Source organism: Camelina sativa, chromosome 5 (assembly GCF_030686135.1).
Source record: "Camelina sativa cultivar CO46 ecotype springtype chromosome 5, ASM3068613v1".
Taxonomy (NCBI): Eukaryota; Viridiplantae; Streptophyta; class Magnoliopsida; order Brassicales; family Brassicaceae; genus Camelina; species Camelina sativa.
Window position 1 is genome coordinate 22,404,370 of NC_141884.1, and position 23,630 is coordinate 22,427,999.

Here is a 23,630-nt window from a genome sequence, read left to right on the forward strand (position 1 = left end):
AAAGCTTCTCCTACGTTCTACAACTATGGCTACCAATCCTGAAAGTACTATTGTTCCTCCTAACGACACTTCTACACCTCCAGCTCTTCCTGCATCTACTTCTGCATCAACGGAGCCCTCTCCTTACTACCTTCATCCATCCGACAACCCTGGTGCCCTTATCACCTCTGTTCTCCTTCGAGGAGATAACTACTCTGAATGGGCAACAGAGCTTTCTAATTCGTTGCAGGCTAAACATAAACTTGGATTCATTAATGGATCTTTTGTTAAGCCTGCTGCGGATCCAGATCTTTCTCGTTGGCTAGCAACCAACTCGATGATTGTTGGGTGGATCCGTACGTCCATAGACCCTAAAATCCGATTTACGGTGACCTTTGTTCTTGAAGCACACAAGCTTTGGGATAATCTACAACATTGCTTCTCTGTCAAAAGTGGTGTCCGCATCCATCAACTCCACGATAAAATCAACAATTGTCGTCAGAACGGCCAAACTGTTCAAGAGTTTTTTGGTCGTCCTTCCAAACTCTGGGAAGATCTTGACACCTTGAAGATAACACGTTCCTGCTCAAGTGATACCTCACCTGAAATTGAGAAAGAACGTGAAGACATAAGGGTTCATAAATTTCTTTTTGGCCTTGATGAATCACGTTTCCGCAACGTACACTCTAAGATTATTGATGAAGATCCTCTACCTGACCTCAACATCGTCTACTCCCGTGTCATTCGTGAAGAACAACATCTCAACTCTGCTCGCACCACCGAAGTTAAAGCCGAAGTTGTTGGCTTCTCTGTTACTGCAGATGGCTCCAAACTTGATGACTCTCGTGGTTCTATTGTTGTTGTTGCTGCTGCTCGTTCCCGTGATCCAAACCGATACTGCTCTCGCAAAGGACATGACAATTCAGAGTGTTTTCTTCTTCATAGTTACCCTGAGTGGTGGCAAGAGCAACAACGTCAAAACGCTTCCTCTGGTTCTGGACAACGTGGTCGTGGTGGCGGTCGTTTCTGCAACTCTGGTCGTGGTCGTGGCAGATCAAATCCTCCTCGTGCTATCTCCAACAATGCCACAACTCCATCAAACGTAGGATGGAACACCGATCAGATCACTCAACTTCTTAACTACTCCAAACACCTCGTACTACGATCTCTTTTGAAAAGCTGTCCGGTAAAGCAAACCTCTATGATATTATTATTGATACAGGAGCCTCTCATCACATGACTGGCTATCTATCTCTTCTAACTGACGTCTTCGACATTCTACCCTCTGCTGTTACTTTTCCGGATGGAAAATCTTCTCGGGCCGTAAAATGCGGCAAACTTGTCTTAAGCCGAGATTACTATCTACTTTACGTCCTCTATGTCCCTAATTTCAATTGCACATTGATTTCTGTCTCACGTTTGCTTAAACAAACCTGTTGTATTGCCATATTTACTGACACCTTATGCGTCTTGCAGGACCGTTTTACAAAGACCCTGATTGGAACGGGTGAGGAACGTGACGGGGTTTATTATTTTATGGGTGTCACCGCTGCACGGGTACATTGGACCGCTGCTCATTAAATCTCTTCTTCAAAACTCTGGCATCGCCGTCTCGGATACCCTTCTTCTCGTGTTTTATCTTCATTACCGGTTTTCACTGACTTGTCTTTTGCTTCACATACTCATCCTTGTGAAATTTGTTTCCGTGCTTACGTGAGGTTTTTAATAATAGTACGACCAAAGCGTCTTCTTCTCTTTCACTAATACAATGTGATGTTTGGGGACCATATCGGATCCCCTCTTCTTGTGGTGCACGATACTTTCTAACTGTTCTTGACGACTACTCATGTGCTGTGTGGACCTATTTGATGTTAGAAAAATCGGAAGTTGCTCAATTACTTAAGAATTTTGTGGCTTACGATGAATGCCAGTTTGGTAATCGTGTCAGGACAGTAAACACGGATAATGGTAGTGAATTCATGGTCTTATCTTTGTTTTTCAGACAATGATAACACTCTAATTTACATGTTTTTAGCATCCTTTTTTGTCCATATTTTGCATTGTTCATACCTCTAACTTAGCATTTTTAGACCATTTACTGTAAGAATCAAGTTTTAGAGCATTTAGGGTATTGCATTTCTGCATTTGCATATATTGGATGAAAACAGGTGCTAAAGAGCCTAAAATGGGGAAAAACAAGGACAACTCGAGCATGTACCCGAAGGAGCCATCGAGCTACAAGAACAAGTCCAAACCCCAACACCATCAAAGAGGATCCAAGAGCGTGAAGAGCAACCCGAAGGTCCACCCGAGGAGTTACCCGACTCAAGCCTCGTGTACCCCATCGAGTAGACCATCGGGCAGGTCTGGGAAGCTAGGTCAAATGGGTTTCCATATATAAACCCCCTCTTTCCCTAGCTCGCAAACGAGCACGCCGCAGACCCTCAAACCAGAGAGGAAGAGCTTCTGTGAGAGAACTGAGCGACTCAACATATTTTTCTTGTTTTGGCACTTTTATTTTGTAGTTTTTCATAGATCTTTGATCATTACTCTTTTCTACTCTACTCTATCTTTTTATTAATGTCATTTTCGTTTATTTCTATGGCTTTATCATTCGTTTCTATGTCCGAGTAGTGTAGTAAAGTTTCTAGGGATGGGATAGATGATTAGGTGTTCTTGACCGGTTAGGATATTTTAGTTGATTGTTATGGTAAATAAATTTCCTTCTAGGTTGATGTTCTTAATGCGGTCAACATACCGACAGGTTGAGACTAGATCTAGGGCGTTTATAATGCTACAGGCCGAAAGGAGTAGATAAAATGCTTGATTAGGTCAATTCTAGAGGTATACTTAACTTTGAGTGACAAAATCAGATAAGTCTAAGTATATTGACAAAAATGAATTGTTCTTAATGCATGCTTGTTCATATTGCTAGTGCGACAGTGTGGTAGTATGTTCAAGGTTGATTGTTACTAGCGCGACAGTGTGGTGGCAAGGTTTTAGAGATTCATTGTCTAGGAAATAATTGCTTGAGGCATGTAAAGCATCCGTATCGGTCTAGAACACTTAGGATTCGATTACCCCCATCCTTAGGAACTTTCTTATTTCATTCTTTGCATTTTCCTTACTTACTCGACTACTTACCCGATCAGGTACACGATAACCTGTATCGAGTAATACCTCGAGCTGTTCATAGTTCACTTGCATACTCGATCACCCCACTCGATCTTGTACTCGATTGCTTGCATCGAGTGCTTAGGTCGTGTGGTTTACTTGTTTATATTCTCTTGATTTGTTTATATTAGGATTATTAGAACCAAACCCTCTTATTGCTTGGCTTGACTTGCTTGATTCTGATTGCATCCTATCTGCTAGCATACCAACCATTTGGATTGATAACCCTTTGTACTACAACTGCATAGGGAATTGATACCCTTGGTGAAAACTAGTCTATCAATTTGGCGCTATTGCCATTTGGTTGTTTCTTTTTGCTACGTTTAGGATTTCAGGACTTGCTAGATCAAGTTCTATTGTTTATATTTGTTTCGGATACTGACTTGTTTGCTTTCATCTTTGTTTGTTTTGAATCTCAGGTACCAAAACCCGAGCAAACACCCGACCGATCCTTTCATCGACAACATCGACACTCGATCACCTGATCGAGTTGATTCTCGAGTACACACTCGGATACTTGCCTGTACATGCAAAAACGATCCAGAGGTAGCTAGAACCTGAGTCCTTTCATCGACAACATCGACAGACCTCGGCTACTCAGACGACAACAAGTTCAACCGGAACTAGAAACCATTGAGGAGACGATGAATAATCAGAATGGTCCGCCAGCTCCTCAAGCAAGGACCAACATAGGAGCAGGAGATGCTCCGACTACTCACACTCAGAGGAATGGCATTGTGCCACCAGCTGTGCAGAACAACAATTTTGAGATCAAGAGTAGTCTCATCCAGATGATATAAAGCAAAAAGTTTCATGGACTGCCAATGGAGGACCCATTGGATCATATGGATGAATTTGATAGGCTCTGTAGCCTAACTAAGATAAATGGAGTCAGTGAAGATGGGTTCAAGCTCAGGCTTTTCCCATTCTCTTTGGGAGATAAAGCACACATCTGGGAGAAATCGCTCCCTAAAGAGTCCATCACCACTTGGGTAGCGTGCAAGAAGGCATTCCTGGCCAAATTCTTCTCAAACTCCAGAACAGCAAGGCTGCACAATGAAATTTCCAGCTTTGTAAAGAAGAACAACGAAACGTTCAATGAAGCTTGGGAACGTTTCAAGGGGTACACAACTCGATGTCCACATCACGGCTTCAGTAACGCTTCATTGCTGAGCACACTATACCGAGGAGTGGTCCCCAAGATACGGATGTTGCTGGACACTGCAAGCAATGGTAACTTCCTCAACAAGGATGTTGATGAAGGTTGGGACCTAGTTGAGAACTTGGCTCAATCTGATGGAAACTACAATGAGGAATATGATCGCTCTGTGCGATCTATAGGAGAGGAAGATGCCAAGTACAAGAGGGACATGAAAGCCCTCAACCACAAGCTCGATCAGCTCCTCAACCAGCAGAAGCATATCCATGCTATATCAGAGGAAGAGCAGTTTCAACAGCAAGATGGGGAGAATATGCAGCTAGAGGATGTTAACTACATCAACAACCAAGGAGGGTACAACAGAGGGTACAACAACTTCAAGCCGAACCCAAATCTATCATATCAAAACCCGAATGTTGCAAATCCTCAAGACCAAACCTACCCATCTACAGTTCAAGGGAACCAGACCCAACATAAGCCTTTTGTCCAGTACAACCAAGGCTATGCGCCTAAGCAACCATACCAAGGCACCTACAACCAACCACCAGGGTTCCAACAACACCAAAGTCAACCGACCCAGTCACAAGAAGCCGAGTTACGTGGTCTTATTCAGCAAATGATTCAGCAACAAGCTACAGCTTCTATGGACATCGCGAAACGATTCGCCGAAATGAGCAACAAGATCGACTCAGGATACAATGACCTCAATGCCAAGTACGAGTCACTTAACACAAAAGTTCGATACTTGGAAGGCCACCACAAAAACCAACCTGCACCAAAGATCAATCAACTGCCGGGAAAAGCTGTTCAAAACCCCAAGGATTATGCGACTGCTCAAGCCATTTTCCTGGATGATGACTATGAGGACTACCTCACTGGGGACAGTGATGATCAAGATGGGGAGGATGTGGATGACTCAATGAAGAAAGAGGCCAAATACTATATATCCAAGTATGAACTCGAGCCTTCACCCGAAGAGACTGATCAAGTTGATGATCGAGCACTGGTTCGAGAATCACAAACTGAAGAACAACCCGAAGTGGAACCCGATGACCTACTCGATAGTGTTGATCGGATGATGCATCGAGTAGATGTTGAGAAAGGAGATCAGCCTCAACCACCTGCATTGGTAGGAGGGGAGTTAGAGGAAAGGTTCAGTGCCGCACTTGACATCCAGTTGGAGGCGCTTGCAGAGCGAATGGCTAAGCGCAAGGCTCCACCACCTAAGCTTTTGCTCCCACATGAGCTTCAGCAGGAAGCTGCAAAGGAAGCAGCTAGATTGGAGGATGAGGTTAAGGAGGCTGTCAAGGAGATCGGATTTGAAATTCTGAGAAGTGGAATTTGTTTAGATCCCGAGGTAAGAATTGAGGAAAAACTTGAAGATCCTGGCTCTTTCACATTGCCATGTTCAATAGGATTTCGGATTTTCAAGAGCTGTTTGTGTGATCTTGGAGCTTCGGTCAGCATTATGCCGCTTTTGGTTGCTAACAAGCTGGGATTCACCGACTTCAAACCAAGTAAGCAGTATCTGGTTCTAGCTGATAGAACGGTAAGACATCCGATAGGCATTTTGGAAAATCTGCCCCTAAGGATTGGGAGACTGGAAGTGCCTACCAACTTCATGATCCTGGATATGGACAAGGAATCGAATGATCCACTGATTTTAGGAAGACCATTCTTGGCAACAGTTGGTGCGATTATCAAAGTAAAATGAGGCAAGATCAGGATAGAACATGGTGAGGACTTCAAGATGGAGTTTGATGTGAAGAAAGGGGCTAAGAGACCAACCATAGAGGGTCAAGCTTTCTCCACCAGGACAAAACAAAGAAAAATGCTACATCTTAAAGAGGTCAACACTACATTTGCCATGGAACCTGGACCAAAATCAGGCAGATCTTCTGGACCAAACTATTGCAGTGGAGATGATTCCAGAACCTCTTCCACACGGATCCCATACTTAAGGAGCATGAAGAGTCAAGCTTAGTGACTTTAAACAAGCTCACTTGGGAGGAAGTCCCAAAGGTATCTTTTAATTTTAGTCTATTTGCTTTGTTTACTTTTATTTAATTCTTCTATTTTTTTTTTTCGCAAATTTTATATATAAAAAAAATGGAAAATTGGGAAGAGGAAATTGGTAAACCTGAGGGTCAACCCGACACCGTACTCGACGCGCCTAATCGTGTCCCTGCTCGGGTAGCGAGTGGAATCCGAATTCCACAAGCCAAGCCCACTCTCGGCGAAGCCCACCAACCAAACCCTAGCCTATTTAAGGGTCTCGACTTTCTCTCCCCAAGCATCACCGATACGTTTCTCTCAACCCTAAAGCTTTTGTGTTTCATAGTTTCTATTATCTCTCAACCTCAAGTCTTACTCGATTTTCTTTGGAGACTAACCCTATTAATCCCAAGAACTAGCTTTTCTTTTTCTTCTCAAGTAATCGATATGGAGCCAACCGCTAGAACCTACCAAAGGAAAGGAAGAAGATCTACCTCCGCCGCTGCTACAACCAGAGGAGACGCCGCCGAAGTTCAACAACCCCAAGAAAGAGGAAACGTTCCACGTTCCCGACCGTTAGGTGGACGTTTAGCCTCCCCAACCTGATGCACAACTCGATCCGCCACCCGACCTGATGCTCAAGTAACCGATCGAGTAAGCCCCCGAGTTCGCTCACCGAGTCCAATGGCGAGTGCTGTCCGCCGTTCTCCTCGACGTAGGGACCTGTCCACGTCCGAAAAGACACTTACCAACCCTATGGAGGTCGATTCTGATGCTGGAGGAGAGAAACAAGGTGAGATCCAAACCTCTCGATCAAGGAGTAGAGCCGCAATTGCAAGGGGGAAGAGACCGGCTTCGGAGAAGGCTGAGAAGGTGGCTGAGAGAGCAGTGGTTGAAGAAGATCAACACGCTGAGGAGGAGGAAAGAGAAAGAGAAGAGGAGCATAGAGAGAGAACCCGCCAAGCTTCGCGGAGGCTTAAGCAAAAGGAAGTCGACACTCCGGCTAGACTATTCAAGGTCTTTCGGAAGATGAGCTTTGTTGGTACCCGATACCCTCGCCGTGAGACAATGAAGCAATTTGGAATCGCTAGAGACGTCGAGTTTTTGTTCGATATGTGCCACCTGGGCAATATGATGCGATCCCATCTAGAAGCTTATGAAGAGGAGACGGTCCACTTCCTTTAACCCTGAAGCTGCACTATTTCGAGGATCACCCGACCCTACTACCCGATGGGGGGATCGGGTTCATCACCTTCTCCGTTCGGAACACGGAGTACCATATGACTTTCAAAGAGATGGAGACGCTGTATGGCTTCAAGGCTGGTAGTGGGGAAGGTATGGAGGTCAGCAAGGAAGAGATGAGGTCCCTATGGCTGACAATAGGAGACAGGCACCCCTACAAGTCCACCAGCTCCAAATCTGCTCAAATAAGGAGCCCTGTTTTGAGGTATTTTCACAAGTCCCTCGCATGCACTCTTTTTGCTAGAAAAGAGACTGGGAATGTGAACGACCATGAGCTTCAGTTATTGGATGTCGCATTGTATAGAGTTTTGGATAGTGCTAGGGATGGAACACCGCTAGTAGGAGACATAGCTGATACTAGTATGTTGTTCGTGCTACTCGATCAATTCCTGTACTTGAAATCGTGGGCTGTGAAAAGAAGAGAAGGAGGCGGAGAGATCTCTATTGGGGGCTAGTTACACCAATCTTAGTGGCATGCGATATGCCCTTAAAGGGAATTGTCCACGAACCAAGGTGGCTGGATGCGGACTACCTCGTGCTGGCAAGATTCTTGGCCTATGAGAGGCCTAATGACATGGCATTGTTCAATTTTGTCCATCCAACCGCCGGAGCTGCTCAAATGATTTTACCCAATGTCGTATACACCAAGGTTCGGTTAGGGCACAACATTGACTTCGCACCACCGTTGGAAGAGCTGTACAATCTGGTGGAGGAATCCGAGGCTGAGAAGAGAGAAGAGACCGGGCAGAGACAAGGCGATAGCTCGGAGGAGTTTGATTTTGAGGAGTACACATGCTCTCAAAAGCAACCAGTCGGAGTGAGGGAAGCTCACAAGAGAATTGGCTGGCTGAAGAAGATGAACAAGTTCCTGGTGAAAAAGGTGAAGGATCTTGCCGGTTCAGTGAAGGTAATGGGAGGTCAGATTAAGGAGTTGCAAGACAAGGCAAGCTGTGCCTCAGCTCCTACCTCGGCACAAGCACCTACATGGATGGGAAAAAGCGGACCGCTAGGAGGAACTCGAGGACTGCCACCTCCGGAACCTTAAAGAGCATCATCGTACGAGCCCCGAGCTGAGAAAGACCTCACCCGACCAGAAGCATCGAGGAAAAGCCACTCTGACGCTTACCCGACACCCAATCCGATAGGGTACACGATGCACTATCCGATGCACCCATCGAGCACCCAATCGGGTGATTATGCTGGAATTTTCCCTCCTCCGCACCAGATGCCATACACGATGCCGTACACGATGCACCCTGCGAGTGGATACACTGGTGATCATTCTGGGCCTCTTCCGCCATTTCCATCCTACTACCCGATGCCCTACCCGATGAGCTACGCGATCCCACCCTCGACCAACACCTCGGATGCTGGTCCGAGCAAGTTGTCTGTACGCATATCTGAGCTCTCTGACGAGCAAACACCTGCAACTGCTGACGCCGGCGACGACCCTGGCTATACGTTGGCAAGCATGGAGGCTGCTGCAACCTCCTTCTTCACCAACCCATGAGGTACCAATTTCATCCAACACTTGTATATAACATTGCATTTAGTTTAATTCATTTTGGGTGATTCTTGGATTCTTTTCCAACTTTTATTTACACAGGGACTGTGTAATTTAAGTTTGGGGGAGGGTCATAGAATGTATTTAACATTGTGTTTTATTTTCTTATTTTTATTATTTCAAATTTTTGCATGCTAGTTTTATTCATTTGAGTCTGCATCTATGTGCATTAAAAAACCCAAAAAAAAAAATTTAAAAAAATTTCGAAAAAAAAAGAGTGTTCATGTAGTTGCATTTACATATTAGGATTGAGTCTAGTTTGTTTCATATAGGATTGTTGCATATGCATCTTAGGGGACAATGATTAAAACCACCTTGTTTAAAATCAAACCTTAGGATTGAAGCTATAGCCCTTAATCACAGTTCATTGTTGCTAGATCAGTCTTTGGAAAAAAATGAAAAATCTTTGCTTAGACCCTTTGTGTCGATTGAATGCTTCCTCCACTTACTTGAACATTAGAACATCTCTATATTATTGGATTTAATTTGAACTTTAATTGTCTTGCTTATGGAACTTGAATACTTGCTCATGGTAACTCCAAAACTCGGGTTAGCACTCTACTTTTTACCAATCGTTTCGTTTAACCCGATTCATTTGTCCTACCCATGAACCCAAACCTTTCTTTCAAACCTTGTTGTGAATTGTTGAGTGAGGCCTTTTTCATTGTGCTATAAGTTGTGAAACCTTGAGAGTATTGAGAACAATAAAGAACTGCCTCTTGATTTAGCTAAGTTAGATTTGAACTAGCTAATAGATTCTATTTTGAAAGATAGGTGGTTAGAATGTTTATTTGGGGATGGGTTGTGGAATATAAAAAAAAAAGAGAGAAAAGTCCCTAAGGTTAGAATTAATTAGCTCTAAGTTTCTAAGTAAAAAAAAAAAAAAGAGAAATAAAAAGTTCTTGCTATAGTCTCCTAGAAAGAAAAGGAAAAAGAAAAAAAAAAAAAAAAAAAAAAAAAAAAAAAAAAAGAGAATATATGTATATTAGGAGTTTAGCAAAGAAAAAAAAAAAAGATTAAGAGCTAGAATTTTAAAGTCAAAAAGTCTAAACCTTAGGGAGTAAAAAAGGAGAGAGTTAAAATCAAGGATGTGGGTAGTTAAATTCTAGGAGGTTTAAATTAAAAAAAAAAAAAAAAAAAATCATTATGAATGTATGAGAAAAGGGTAGATCATCAAGAGTTAAGCTTTGTATGCCCAAAATTGTTCTCAGTCTTAGATAGTTTTCACGACTGTCTAGCATTCCACTTTTTGAGAGAAACCACCTAAAGAATTTGCTTGAAACCACCTTATCAAAAAGCCTTACCCTTGAAACCGATTGAGTTTGATTCACCTTCCATTTGCAAGAATTCGCCAAACACTTAATTGAATGTGAAAGAGATGTTCCTTATCTTTAGTTGGAGGTTGAGCTAGATCGATGCATGGCAATAGGCATAGAAAAATATTTGTAAGTATGTTGATTGATCTTAGCACCATTAAACTATCTTTAAGGACTATAGCTTGCATCCTTCGGTTAGAATCTTAAGGTTATGAGTCCCCGCTTTCAAACCGTACCTTCTTACTTACTTGCTAGAGGACTAGCAAGATTTAAGTTTCGGGGTCTGATAACACTCTAATTTACATGTTTTTAGCATCCTTTTTTGTCCATATTTTGCATTGTTCATACCTCTAACTTAGCAATTTTAGACCATTTACTGTAGGAATCAAGTTTTAGAGCATTTAGGGTATTGCATTTCTGCATTTGCATATATTGGATGAAAACAGGTGCTAAAGAGCCTAAAATGGGGAAAAACAAGGACAACTCGAGCATGTACCCAAAGGAGCCATCGAGCTACAAGAACAAGTCCGAACCCCAACACGATCGAAGAGGATCCAAGAGCGCGAAGAGCAACCCGAAGATCCACCCGAGGAGTTACCCGACTCAAGCCTCGTGTACCCCATCGAGTAGACCATCGGGCAGGTCTAGGAAGCTAGGTCAAATGGGTTTCCATATATAAACCCCCTCTTTCCCTAGCTCGCAAACGAGCACGCCGCAGACCCTCAAACCAGAGAGCGAGAGCTTCTGTGAGAGAACTGAGCGACTCAACATATTTTTCTTGTTTTTGCACTTTTATTTTGTAGTTTTTCATAGATCTTTGATCCTTACTCTTTTCTACTCTACTCTATCTTTTTATTAAGATCATTTTCGTTTATTTCTATGGCTTTATCATTCATTTCTATGTCTGAGTAGTGTAGCAAAGTTTCTAGGGATGGGATAGATGATTAGGTGTTCTTGACCGGTTAGGATGTTTTAGTTGATTGTTATGGTAAAGAAATTTCCTTCTAGGTTGATGTTCTTAATGCGGTCAACAGACTGACAGGTTGAGACTAGATCTAGGGCGTTTATAATGCTACAGGCCGAAAGGAGTAGATAAAATGTTTGATTAGGTCAATGCTAGAGGTATACTTAACTTTGAGTGACAAAATCAGATAAGTCTAAGTATATTGACAAAAATGAATTGTTCTTAATGCCTGCTTGTTCATATTGCTAGTGCGACAGTGTGGTAGTATGTTCAAGGTTGATTGTTACTAGTGCGACAGTGTGGTGGCAAGGTTTTAGAGATTCATTGTCTAGGAAATAATTGCTTGAGGCATGTAAAGCATCTGTATCGGTCTAGAACACTTAGGATTTGATTACCCCCATCCTTAGGAACTTTCGTTTTTCATTCTTTGCATTTTCCTTACTTACTCGACTACTTACCCGATCAGGTACACGATAACCTGTATCGAGTAATACCTCGAGCTGTTCATAGTTCACTTGCATACTCGATCACCCCACTCGATCCTGTACTCGATTGCTTGCATCGAGTGCTTAGGTCATGTGGTTTACTTGTTTATATTCTCTTGCTTTGTTTATATTAGGATTATTAGAACCAAATCCCCTTATTGCTTGGCTTGACTTGCTTGATTCTGATTGCATCCTATCTGCTAGCATACCAACCATTTGGATTGATAACCCTTTGTACTACAACTGCATAGGGAATTGATACCCTTAGTGAAAACTAGTCTATCAGACAACAAGGAATTGTGCATCCTACTTCGGATACACCACAACAAAACGGTCGTGTCAAAAGGAAACGTAGACACATCCTTAATGTTGCTAGAGCATGTCTCTTCCAGGCTCGTCTTCCTCTCACTTTTTGGGGAGAAAGTATTCTAACCGCAGCTCATCTCATAAACTACACTCCTACTCAATTTCTTCAGGGAAAATCACCTTATGAAGTCTTATTCAACACTGCTCCTGATAATACTCAGCTACGCATCTTTGGTTGCCTCTGTTTTGCACACCGCCGCTCCCGCGATAAAGATAAGTTTGGAGATCGAAGCCGGGGGTGCATTTTTGTCGGCTACCCTTACGGCAAGAAGGCATGGCATCTCTACGATCTTTACAGCAATGAGTTTTTCTCTAGTAGGGATGTTATCTTCTCTGAAGATGTTTTCCCTGGTGTCGATGATACTGACTATGTTACGCCACCAATGGACTCTTGTGATTCTATGGTCGATGATTGGTTGCTTCCTAGTCCATCGCTGACTCTCTCTCCAACGGATTCATCTTTGCCGCATTCTCCTCCACCTGGTTCTCCGCCTCCATCTTCACCTCCTGTGTCGGCTCCTACACCTCATGTTGTCTCTCTCACTACTCCAACTACTTCCTCTCCGGGTCTGCCTGAACTCCTTGGTAAAGGACATCATTGCAAACTGCCCTCTGTATTGTCACGCGACTATGTGACTCATTCTACTCGTCTAAATAATAACCCTGTTACACTACTCTCCTCTACTGATCTTGGTTCTTCGCTAACGGCCTCAGGTACGACCCCTTACCCTATTACTGATTTTGACACTGATTCTAGTTTTTCTCCATCGCACCGGTTGTTCATGGCAGCTGTCTTACTTTCTGATGAGCCAAAGTTTTATAAAGATGCTGCAAAATTAAAAGTTTGGTGTGATGCTATGTCCAAAGAGATCAATGCTCTCGACATAAGTAACACATGGGATATTACGACTCTTCCTCCTGGCAAGAAAGCACTTGGAAACAAATGGATTTACAAGAACAAGTATCGTTTCGATGGTTCGTTGGAACGTCATAAGGCTCGTTTGGTGGTTCTTGGTAATAATCAGCAAGAGGGTGTCGATTTCAAAGAAACATTTGCTCCTGTTATCATGCTTAAGACGGTTCGTTTTCTTCTTCGTCTTGCTGCTGCAAAGAATTGGGAGGTCCATCAGATGGATGTTCACAATGCTTTCCTTCATGGTGATCTCACAGAAGAGGTTTACATGAAACTCCCTCAAGGATATCCTTGTTCTGATCCAACAAAGGTATGTCGTCTCAAGAAATCTTTATATGGCCTTCGCCAAGCTCCATGTTGCTGGTTCTCTAAGCTTACCACGGCTCTCTGCGAGTTTGGTTTCTCGCAAAAGTATGCGGATTACTCTCTGTTTTCCAAAGTCCGGGACAACGTGTGCATTCATATTCTAGTGTACGTTGATTATTTTGTCATTGTGTGCAACAACACTAAGGCTCTACAGCAGTTTAAGGATTATCTACATCGGTGTTTTCATATGAAGGATCTCGGCAATCTTAAATATTTTCTTGGTATTAAGGTTGCAAGGAGTGAGGCTGGTTTCTTTCTCTCACAACGCAAATATGCTCTGGATATTATTGCTGAAGCTGGTCTCTTAGGTTGCAAGCCCGCTCCAACACCGATTGAACCACATCATGGTCTTGTTGTTGCTAAAGGTCCATCTGCTGATGTTCCTCGGCACCGTCGTCTTGTCGGTCGCCTTATCTATCTGGCTAACACTCGTCCTGAACTTAGTTATATTATTCATCTGCTAGCTTCTTTTATGCATAAACCGCTGGAGGCACATTGGGACGCTGCTCTTCACGTCATCTTATATCTCAAAGGTTGTCCTGGTCAGGGAATTCTTCTAAGTTCTAGTCCAAATCTTCGTGTTTCTGCCTTCTGTGACTCTGACTACTCTGCTTGTCCACTCACTCGTCGCTCACTGAGTGCCTACATTGTTTTTGTTGGTGACTCTCCTATTCATTGGAAGGCAAAGAAACAGAAAACAGTCTCTCGTTCATCTGCTGAAGCAGAATACCGCGCTATGTCTGACACTCTTTGTGAGCTCGCCGACTCTCTTTGCGTCTCTTATCCCGGTCCTATGCGTTTGTTTTGTTATAGCAAGTTGGCTATTTATATCGCCACTAATCTAGTCTTTCACGAACGGACAAAACATATAGAGTCCAACTGCCATCAAGTTTGTGATGTCGTCCAAGACAAGCTCATCGCACTTGAACAAGTTTCTTCAAAGACTCAGCTCGCCGAAATTCTGACTAAACCGCTACATGGACCACAGTTCGCGGATTTGCTTTCCAAGCTGGGTATTCGCAATCTCACACTTCCAGCTTGCGGGAGGGTATCAAGATAACTACTACATAGTTTAAGATAATGCTACATCTTTCTACTACTTATCTTCTTAGCTTCTCTAGTCATGATCACATTAGGATTTTAGCTCTATCTCTATCTCTACTTGTATAAATACAACTCTACATCTACATGAATACACAAGCTTTCTACAAACAATTTCACATTGTACCGGCGAGACTTAACACATATGCAACGCATCACTGATAATACTGAGCAAAAAAGGAACCTTAACATCAATACGTGCACCAAAGTAAAAATGAAACACAAAAAGATTACCAACCGTGAAACACCTTTTTTGTTTCCTTCCGAGTGACCTCACCTTTTTCAACTTCTCATGGGCGAATCAAGTAGATTCCAAGCTTCTTTGATCAAGACTTGTGCAACCAAACAGCTTAAGCTCCGCCATAGATCGTAAGTTGCTTATCCCGTTTGGTAGTTTCTGAAGCCTTGTGCAGTTCTCAAGATCAAGTGTAACAAGTTGAGAAAGATTCTCGATTGACAATGGAAGTTCTCTTATGGAAGTCCCAGATAGATATAGCTCTTTCAAGTTTGGTGCAAAATCCTCAATGTCCTCGAGCTCTGAGCAGCCAGACATACTAAGGAGCTTGAGAGATGTTAACCTAAACATGGCAGGCAGCTTTCCCAACTGTGAACAGTCTTTCATATTCAAGGAAACAAGCTTCCCACAACGAGGAATAGATGTGCTAACGTCAACCAGACTCGTACATCCTTCGAGATCAATATGTTCAACATTAAGGGCTTCTGATAACACCGTAATGTCAGCTAAGTTTCTGGAGTGACTCAGTTTAATTTTCTTTAGCTTCTCGAGCTTCTGTTTCACAACATCAATAATTTAAATAAGCCATCAGAAGCAAGTTTATAAATTAATGTAAACAGCTTAAAACACCATAACGTCAAACACTTACTTTTTTCCCTTCCCATAGCTTCTCCATGTTGCTATAAGGCATGTTTACCTCTACAAGGTTCGCAGGATTAAAATTTTGAGGCAAGCATTTCAGAGGGTAATTCTCCCAGTGAAGTAGCCGTAGCTCATCGGGCAAAGTGTCGAGGCCTTGAGATAAACTTAGCTTGCACTGGTTCCCATAGAGCTTCAGCAATCTGAGTCTATACATCTTACCAAACACAGTAGGACTAAGGTCACAGGTCAAGTCAGATGCATCCAAGAAAAGGCCTTCGATCGCGTCAGTTCCCTGACGAAGACAATCCCGTAAGTAGGAAAACATTAAAAACTCAAAGAACTAAGTAAATCTCAACTTACAGAATTGCATGTCAATACATTAGCGATGTCTTTAGAGTCCCACAATCTGCTACGTTGGCATGGTTTCACGTCTTCTTCATGAACTATAAATCGACCAATGTCTTGAAAATGAACAGGCATATTTATTTTATTGTCTACAACGCTAATGAGAGACTCGTCAATGAGATCAGAGATCCCCAAATATGTGAAAAACCCGCAAGCATCAAGTAGTTACACCACATCATCTTTGTTCTCCCCTGTGAAGAAACATGCAAGATCCAAAAATATGTTCTTTTCGTTTTCGTCTAGTCCACCAAAGCTTCTCTTAAATGCGTCTTGAATCTGAGTTGGAGGATTTCTCCGCAAGCTTTGTAGATGTTCCATCATATTGCTTCTATCCTGCTTCGATACAGAGGAACCTAGAACATTGAGAGACAATGGGATACCACTACTGCAGCTCATAAGTTCCGAGATGACCACATTTTCTCCATTCAAATATTGCTTGCAGAGACGAGAAGATTCAAACTCGCATAGTTTTTGGATCTCGTACGGTTTTTTAACCTTGCACTGTACAAGAACTTGTTTTCTCCTAGAGGTTAAGATGATTCTGTGTCCATGAGAAAACCAGAAAAACCCTCCAAGTACAGTTTCTGCATCTCTAGAATTACTCACGTCATCAAGAACAACAAGAATTGTTTTTCCCTGGAACCAGTCCCTCATGAAACTCGGTTTTATATCATAAGCCCCTATACTTAGTTTTTCTTCCCCAAACACAGTAGCTAAGAAATCATCACGCATTTGCCTCAGCCCTTTCACTTGACACGTTAGATCAAAGTCTGGTAGAAAGTAACACAAATCATATTGTGGAGCTAGACTTCCAAAAATTTCTCGAGCAATAGATGTCTTACCTATTCCTGCCATACCCCAAATCCCCACAATGCCAGCATCTGAAGGTTGGGACTGATTTAACAGTGCTAAGATTCTGACCAGATTCTTGTTATTTTTCAGATATAACCTTAAGCATGCATTTTTTACAACTTCCTCCGCAAGCGTCCTGCAAAAAGCACTCAGAATTAGAAAACGGTAATAAGCACATTGTACAAATTAAGAGAAGTCATGAGTTTACCCTTTTGTCCATTCATGTCCATCTATGGACGCTATTTCAGCGAGAGCCATATTCCATTTCTGAACTCTGTCTTCCTGGACAGAACTTTGAAGGTGCAGAAACGCTGCTTCAGACTTGCCTTTCAACCCACAAATGTCTTGACGTGTTACTTTGAAATATACAGGAATAATCAAAAGGTTTTTCGCTTTCCGGTGCTCCATGATTACCACAAGATGATCCATGGACTGTGTAGAACAAACGTAACTATTTGAAAGTACCATAATACCAACACTAGATCTGTCTAGCATATCTGCGTTCAAATTCTCTCCACCAGATAGATTATATGTCAAAGGTGTGACCCCCCGCTCTTGCAACTCTTTTAAGATGGCTTCCATGTAATGTGATTCCTCCACATCATGGCTGTCATTGCATGAAAAGACTAATATGCATTCTGATTCTTGAGTCATCATCTCTTTCGTAGAATCAGATTCGTCAACATCATGGCTGCGGATAGGAAGAACTTCACTTGAACCAGCTCTGTGATCACCAAGAGACGAAGACATAGTTTCCATAATACATCCGCTAGAGAATTTAACAAAAGGGATGTGTTGGACTTTGTAATAATCTTCTCCTCCTTTGGACAATCTCTCCTTCCATTCATTGTCCATAAAAACATCCTTCAAACTGTAGCTAAATCTGAACCCATCAGGAAATACCTTTAGTTTCTTACAGTCACTAATAGTCATAGTATGAAGAAGGGGCATGGAGCCTCTTTCTACGATCCACTCTTCCCATTCCAATAGTCCCAATATTGAAAGCATATGTAATCGAGGAAACCCCCCGCCCAAGCAAACCATTCTCTTACCACAAAAAGATTTAAATGATAATTTGACCTCATATAAGTGAAGTAGCTTCTCTAGAATAGGCATTGGATCCTCCTCCAAACAACAATTCTTCAGATTTATGCTTGTAAGGAGAGAAGGAAAACTTTGCACATCATGTAACCTTGGCATATATAGAGTCAAATTCAGTTTTTTGAGATTGACGCAATCCAATACGATTTCTTCTCCATCATTCGTGTAACCATCAATGGTAAGATTTTCCAAGTGTCTCAGCCCACTTAGAGATGAACATAGAGTTTCTTTAGTACACCCTTCGTCGTTGAATAAGACTGAGAGAGTCTCAAGCCTTGTCAAACAGTGAAGATCCCCAACGCTGCTATGCTTTGTTGAGAAATTCTCTAACGTCTCTAAGTTGATTAGATTACCTAATTCCAACTTTTTCTCATCACGTATTTTATACGGTAACCAAAGGTACCTCAGTTCTTGCATCTCATTCAAGATATTAGGCACATCAAGTGGAGCTCCTGCTTCCACATTTAGATTCAAATAGAGGAGCAACTTCAGATTCTGCATAGAAGAAGGTAGATGAGATACTTGTGCATTGTATAAACTCAAGTACCGTAAATGGATGAGCTTTCCAATGTTAGAGGGTAACTTCCCTCCCTCGAACCTTGCACCAGAGAGATCTAAAACCCTCATCAACTGTACCTTTGTAAAGTATAAACCTGATGCCATCCACTTTGACCCTCGGAACGAGAGAGATCTAATTTTTGGATTCTTTATAAGAAATGTATCATCACAGGAATGTATGACGAGTCTGCGAGGTTCACTTAGATACCGAGAGTTTGCACTATTTGAGGTAACGGTACTTGCATTAACATTTTATAGGAAATTCTCTTCTCCAGCTTTAAATAGACAAACTTCTCTCATCATATCATGCAAATGACACGTTTCAAATCTTGATGTCCTTACGTCTCGTTTAGAAATAACCATGTTTCTGTTCACAAATTCTGCTATGTATCCCATCAGCGAGCTCTCGAATGGTCTCTCCATCATAATACCTCGACTTCGGTATTCCTTCTGTGGCCCAATAATAGGACAATTCTCTCACATCTATTGCATCATTTCCTGGAAATCCGGCTAGGTAGAGGAAGCAAAGCTTCAGATAAATAGGCAGCTCTTCAAAGCTCATAGACAATATTTGGTAAACTGAACTGATATTGTTATCATTAAAGCTAGCTCCTCCACCGATGTGAGATGTAAGATTCTCAGATATCCTTTTCCACTCACTTAATGTGTGTTGAGCAGCTAACAACCCTCCTAGAACCTTAACAGCCAAAGGTAGACCTCCACAATGTTCGATCATCTTCTTACCCATCTCTTCCATTTCTTCATCAGCTTTATGTTCTACACAAGATCATCAAGTTTTGGTGAAATTTCTGAAGGATTATACGGTTGAGAAAGATATTATTAAGTAAAAGCGGATTATAGTCATGCTAAGTAAAAAAAAATTCTAATCACCAATTATGATCACCATAGAAAACAAAGATCAGTTAGTTAAATTGTCTTGAAAGCTTACTGGTAATATTTTCTGTGTGAAACACTATCCTTCGGAATATTGTCCAACTTTCTTCGGGAGTTAGTAAATTTGGTTTAAAGGTGAAACATGTTGGATCTGCTCTTAATGCAACACCCTCGTTACGAGAAGTAAGTAGTACCTTCCAACCTATATATGAAAGATATAACAAAAAAAAAAAAAAATGAACATAATGTTTTTACCCCAACCCGTGAATATAAAAGACAATGATGTAAAATGTATGTAACAAAAGATGTCACCTTTGTCCCGTGGAAAAATTGGTTTAATCATGTCCCAATCTCCTTCTCTCCATATATCATCAATGACAATCAAAGACTTCTGTGTTTCCAAAGCTCGAAAAAGTTTTTCTTGAAGTTCGTCTTCGGTCATCTCTAACACCTTATATTCTGGCCCAAGCTTCTGCAAGATCGTCTGCCGCACATACTTCCTTGTAAAATGTTGTGAAATGCATACCCACGCGAGTCCTGCAAAATGACTTTTTACAGCCTCATGATCATAAACTTTTCTTGCAAGGGTGGTTTTACCAATACCGCCCATTCCAGTTATAGAAACCACTTGGCTGCCATCTTCCTTCACCAAATAGCCAACCAGTTGCTCAACATTCTTTTCCAACCCCACAAAATGGTCTGCATAATTGCTGGACAACCTTTGTCGCATTTCCCTTTGTCCTTCCTGTAGAATCTGAGTATGCCGTTGATTAACAATGACCTGTTGTACGCCAAGACTCTTCAAATCGTGGGTCAACTTAGAGATCCTCTTTCTTATGGCTATAAAATAGGAAGCAAGTTCCCGACGGTCCACTATACCCAAGGCCAATCTTTTCACACGGCCCTTGATGCCACTTGTTTTTCCAACTTCTTCTTTTATAAGAAAGGTTTCAACTATATCTTCTGTGTCATAAACTATTTCTTTGATCTCTTGCACAGTTTTTCTCACCATTTCACTTGTATGTTTCTTGGCATCTGCATCCTTCAAATATACCGATAACATATCTAGATGTTCCCTAACTTCATTAATTTGCACTTTTACTACCTCGAATCGCTGAGATTCTTGGGCAAGGAGGTACCAAAGCTTCTCAACTCCAAACGACAAAAGTGTCTCAGCCATAAGCCCCCTGCAAAACTAAAAAAAAAAAAAGTGTCTTTTAAAGACTCAAAGTGGAGATTTGTTAGGGCATCTTTTTAGGGGGAACTATTTTGGGTGTTTTTAGAGTAAATATATTATGAAAATAATGTAAGATCAGTAGTTAAGATCTTTTGTTAAAAAGTTAGTTATTGGGGGAACATGTTTAAGATCATAAGATTTAATAATATAATAATGTTAAACATATTACAATTATAAAAACTTATAAAATAACATTTAAATTGCAAACTTATAAAACTTTTACTAAAATTTAGAATACAATACCAAAATTTTATGAAACAAAAAAACATTAAAAAAAGAAAAAAAACAAACATATTACTTAATTAAAGCACACAAACATTTTATTTAATTAATATATAGTTTAATGTCTAAATTTATTCTATATATTCTCAATCAAATCCTCTTTTAATTTGTGAAAAATTGTTTACAAAAAATAATATCCATTCACAGCTTGCCACATCAGCTTAGAACTGAGCCAAGAACAGTTTTACATTAAGAACTGATTTTGGTGTTCTTATGCCACTATTCATTATTTTTCTAATTTTTTTGGACTAAGAACACCCTTGGTGTTATGCCTATAAAGATGGCCTTATCAGCTTCAAAAGTCACTACCAAGCGCCCCATCAGATTCGTTAGAACTCAGAACCAGACAAATACTCAAGAATTTTACCAAAGGGAAAGCATACTGTTAACAATAAAATAAAATAAAAAATCAAATATCAAACAAGAAGTCTCAGCTCTTAAACTCCATTAAAGGCCCGACCAGATTCGTTTGAACAAAACCAAATACTGACCAAAAGGACAAAACAATATTGAAGAATTTTCCCCAAAAGAGAGTGAATATGTCATACATGACCAAAAAAAAAGAAAAAAAAAACTAAGTACTCACCCGTCTTGGCTCTTCGGAAGAAGTGGGATGATTGATTTTTGTTTCGAAACTCAACTTTATGTTGTGTATGACACTAAAGTCTGTAAAGTGCTGGGGCGGCTAAGAGGAAGAGAAGCGACTGAGAAGAGGCCTACAATTAATTTTAATTTTTAAGGAACCAAAAAGTAAAGTTTTTTTTTTTTTTTCTACAAAAGATCAGCTCAAACGAGCCAATGAAAAAGAAAATTGTTTACAAACAGAACATGATGCGGAGAGGTACGCGCTTGGCGTGCCAAAAAATCTGCAGTTACATTAGCTTTTCTTGAAATAAAAGATAAAGAGAAAGAAGAAAATTCTTCCCTATCCATCGTGATGTCGTCCAAGTACGTCGAGAATGCTGGCCAGTCAGAAGGAGAAGACACCATCTTCACCAAATCTGCACAGTCTGTATAGAAAGCCACGTCCCGGAAATCATGGCCAATCATGCACCGCATCGCCCACAGGAAAGCTTCAGCTTCGGCATGTAATGGAGATAGACTTCGACGAAAACTCCTAGCACCCATCAGTGGCGACGCAGCCTGTAGTGAGGTACAACACCATCCAGCGCCTGCAAATTGGTCTCCTGCTTTCCAGGAACCATCTATAAAGCAGCGGTAACCCGAGAAGACGGTTGGAAGTGAGGTCGTGGCTGCCGGAACCGATAACCCTACAGGGATAGAAGGAGCGATGTCGATATCCTCCTCGAGTTGAGCCTTCTGCCACCCTGTAGCTTCTCCTTCTGCAACCCTAACAATATCCTCTAGTTTCTCCATAATATTTTCAAAAACGCGTGCATTCCGGACTTCCAAATATACCACATAAGCCAAGGAAATGCCACAATATTTGCCCCTGGATTTTGCTGCCCTAAGAAATGGTCCACATTTGCATACACCGATTCCGTTGGAAAGGATAGTGGGCCCACCGGAACATGGGCAAAAGCCCATACCTGACGAGCTGGAGGGCAGACAAAAATTGCATGATTTATTGTCTCCTCATCTGCTCCACAATGAACACATCCAATGTCACAGGCAATACCTCGACGTCCCAGGTTAGCCAAAACCGAAATGCAACCAGATAGGACCTGCCACATAAAATGTTGAATTTTAGGAGGGCAACGGACCCTCCAAACGCTAGCTAGAAGGGGTGTAATCTCCGGCCCAGAACCACAGGCCTTGAAAGTCCGTTTTGCATCCATTCGTGCACTGTGATAGCCCGATTTGACGGTATACCGCCCTGTTTTTGTAAAATGCCAACCGAAAAGGTCAGTCCTCTGATTACCTCCTAAAGGTATAGCCTGGATCAAAGCCACATCGTTTGGATCAAAATGCTCAGAGAGCATGTCCATCCGCCAAGAGTTAGTCTGACAATCAATTGAATGAGTCATTTGAAGGGAGAGGTCCTTTACCGGGCCCCTACTTAAAGCTGGTCTCGGGGATTGAGCTGGCACCCAAGGATCAGACCATATTGAAATGGTGTCCCTAAAGCCAACCCGTTTAATAAGTCCTTTGTTAACCAGAGAGCGAGCGGAACAGATACTCCTCCACCCATACGATGGGGAGTAAGACCTAATTGGATCCAACGGATGCGTATTCCTATAGTAACTACTTTTAAAAACCCTGGCAAACAGGGAATCCGGAGCATCAATTAGACGCCAAAGCTGTTTAGCCAGCAAGGCCGAATTAAAATCATCCACATTCCTGAACCCTAGACCACATAGCTGTTCACTAACGCATAATTTTTCCCAAGCAAGCCAATGCATGCCCCCTGACTGACCATTAGAACTCCACCAAAAATTTGCCACCGCAGTAGTGAGTTTGGATGTGATTGTTTTAGGGATCCGAAAACAAGACATCACAAAGGTCGGCACAGCAGTGGCTACAGATTTAATCATTACTTCTTTCCCCCCTTTCGAAAGCAAATTTGCCGTCCAACCATTCGTTCGACTTTGAATTCGTTCACGAACAAAAGAGAAGACTTTGGTTTTGACCCCACCCAAGCTTTCAGGTAAGCCTAGATATGACCCTATACCACCCAAAGTGGTGATCCCAAAGACATCATGTAATTCCGACCTCGTTGTGTCCTCAATTTTGTGGCCAAACTGTACCGATAACTTTGCCAAACCAAAAAGTAAAGTTCTTTTGCACTTTTTAAAGAGGACAAAAACAAAATGAGAATTAACGTGTTACATGCGATGTG

At 41.8% G+C, this 23,630-nt stretch overlaps 1 protein-coding gene, 1 non-coding gene and 3 pseudogenes across 3 annotated transcripts; 1 reads left to right on the plus strand and 4 right to left on the minus strand.

The window, feature by feature from the left end:
• Window positions 1-25: 25 nt before the first annotated feature.
• On the plus strand, window positions 26-1,490 carry LOC104789378 (uncharacterized; annotated as a pseudogene).
• A 2,709-nt stretch (window positions 1,491-4,199) lies between these two features.
• On the minus strand, window positions 4,200-4,306 carry LOC147944190 (small nucleolar RNA R71). The gene has a single exon (XR_015558736.1). It is a non-coding gene; the product is annotated as a small nucleolar RNA R71 (small nucleolar RNA).
• Window positions 4,307-14,770: 10,464 nt separating this feature from the next.
• Window positions 14,771-18,230, minus strand: LOC104720236 (disease resistance protein RPP2A-like; annotated as a pseudogene).
• Window positions 18,128-20,501, minus strand: LOC104787191 (putative disease resistance protein At1g59620; annotated as a pseudogene). Its single transcript, XR_015557385.1, has 3 exons — window positions 19,624-20,501; window positions 19,367-19,513; window positions 18,128-19,194 (listed from the first exon to the last, which is right to left on the minus strand). The product of XR_015557385.1 is annotated as a putative disease resistance protein At1g59620 (transcript).
• Window positions 20,502-21,125: 624 nt separating this feature from the next.
• LOC147944191 (uncharacterized) lies at window positions 21,126-22,378 on the minus strand. Its single transcript, XM_087512493.1, has 2 exons — window positions 21,707-22,378; window positions 21,126-21,212 (listed from the first exon to the last, which is right to left on the minus strand). Exons 1-2 carry the CDS (start codon window positions 22,376-22,378, stop codon window positions 21,126-21,128), a joined length of 759 nt encoding a protein of 252 aa, XP_087368619.1.
• Between the last annotated feature and the right edge of the window lie 1,252 nt (window positions 22,379-23,630).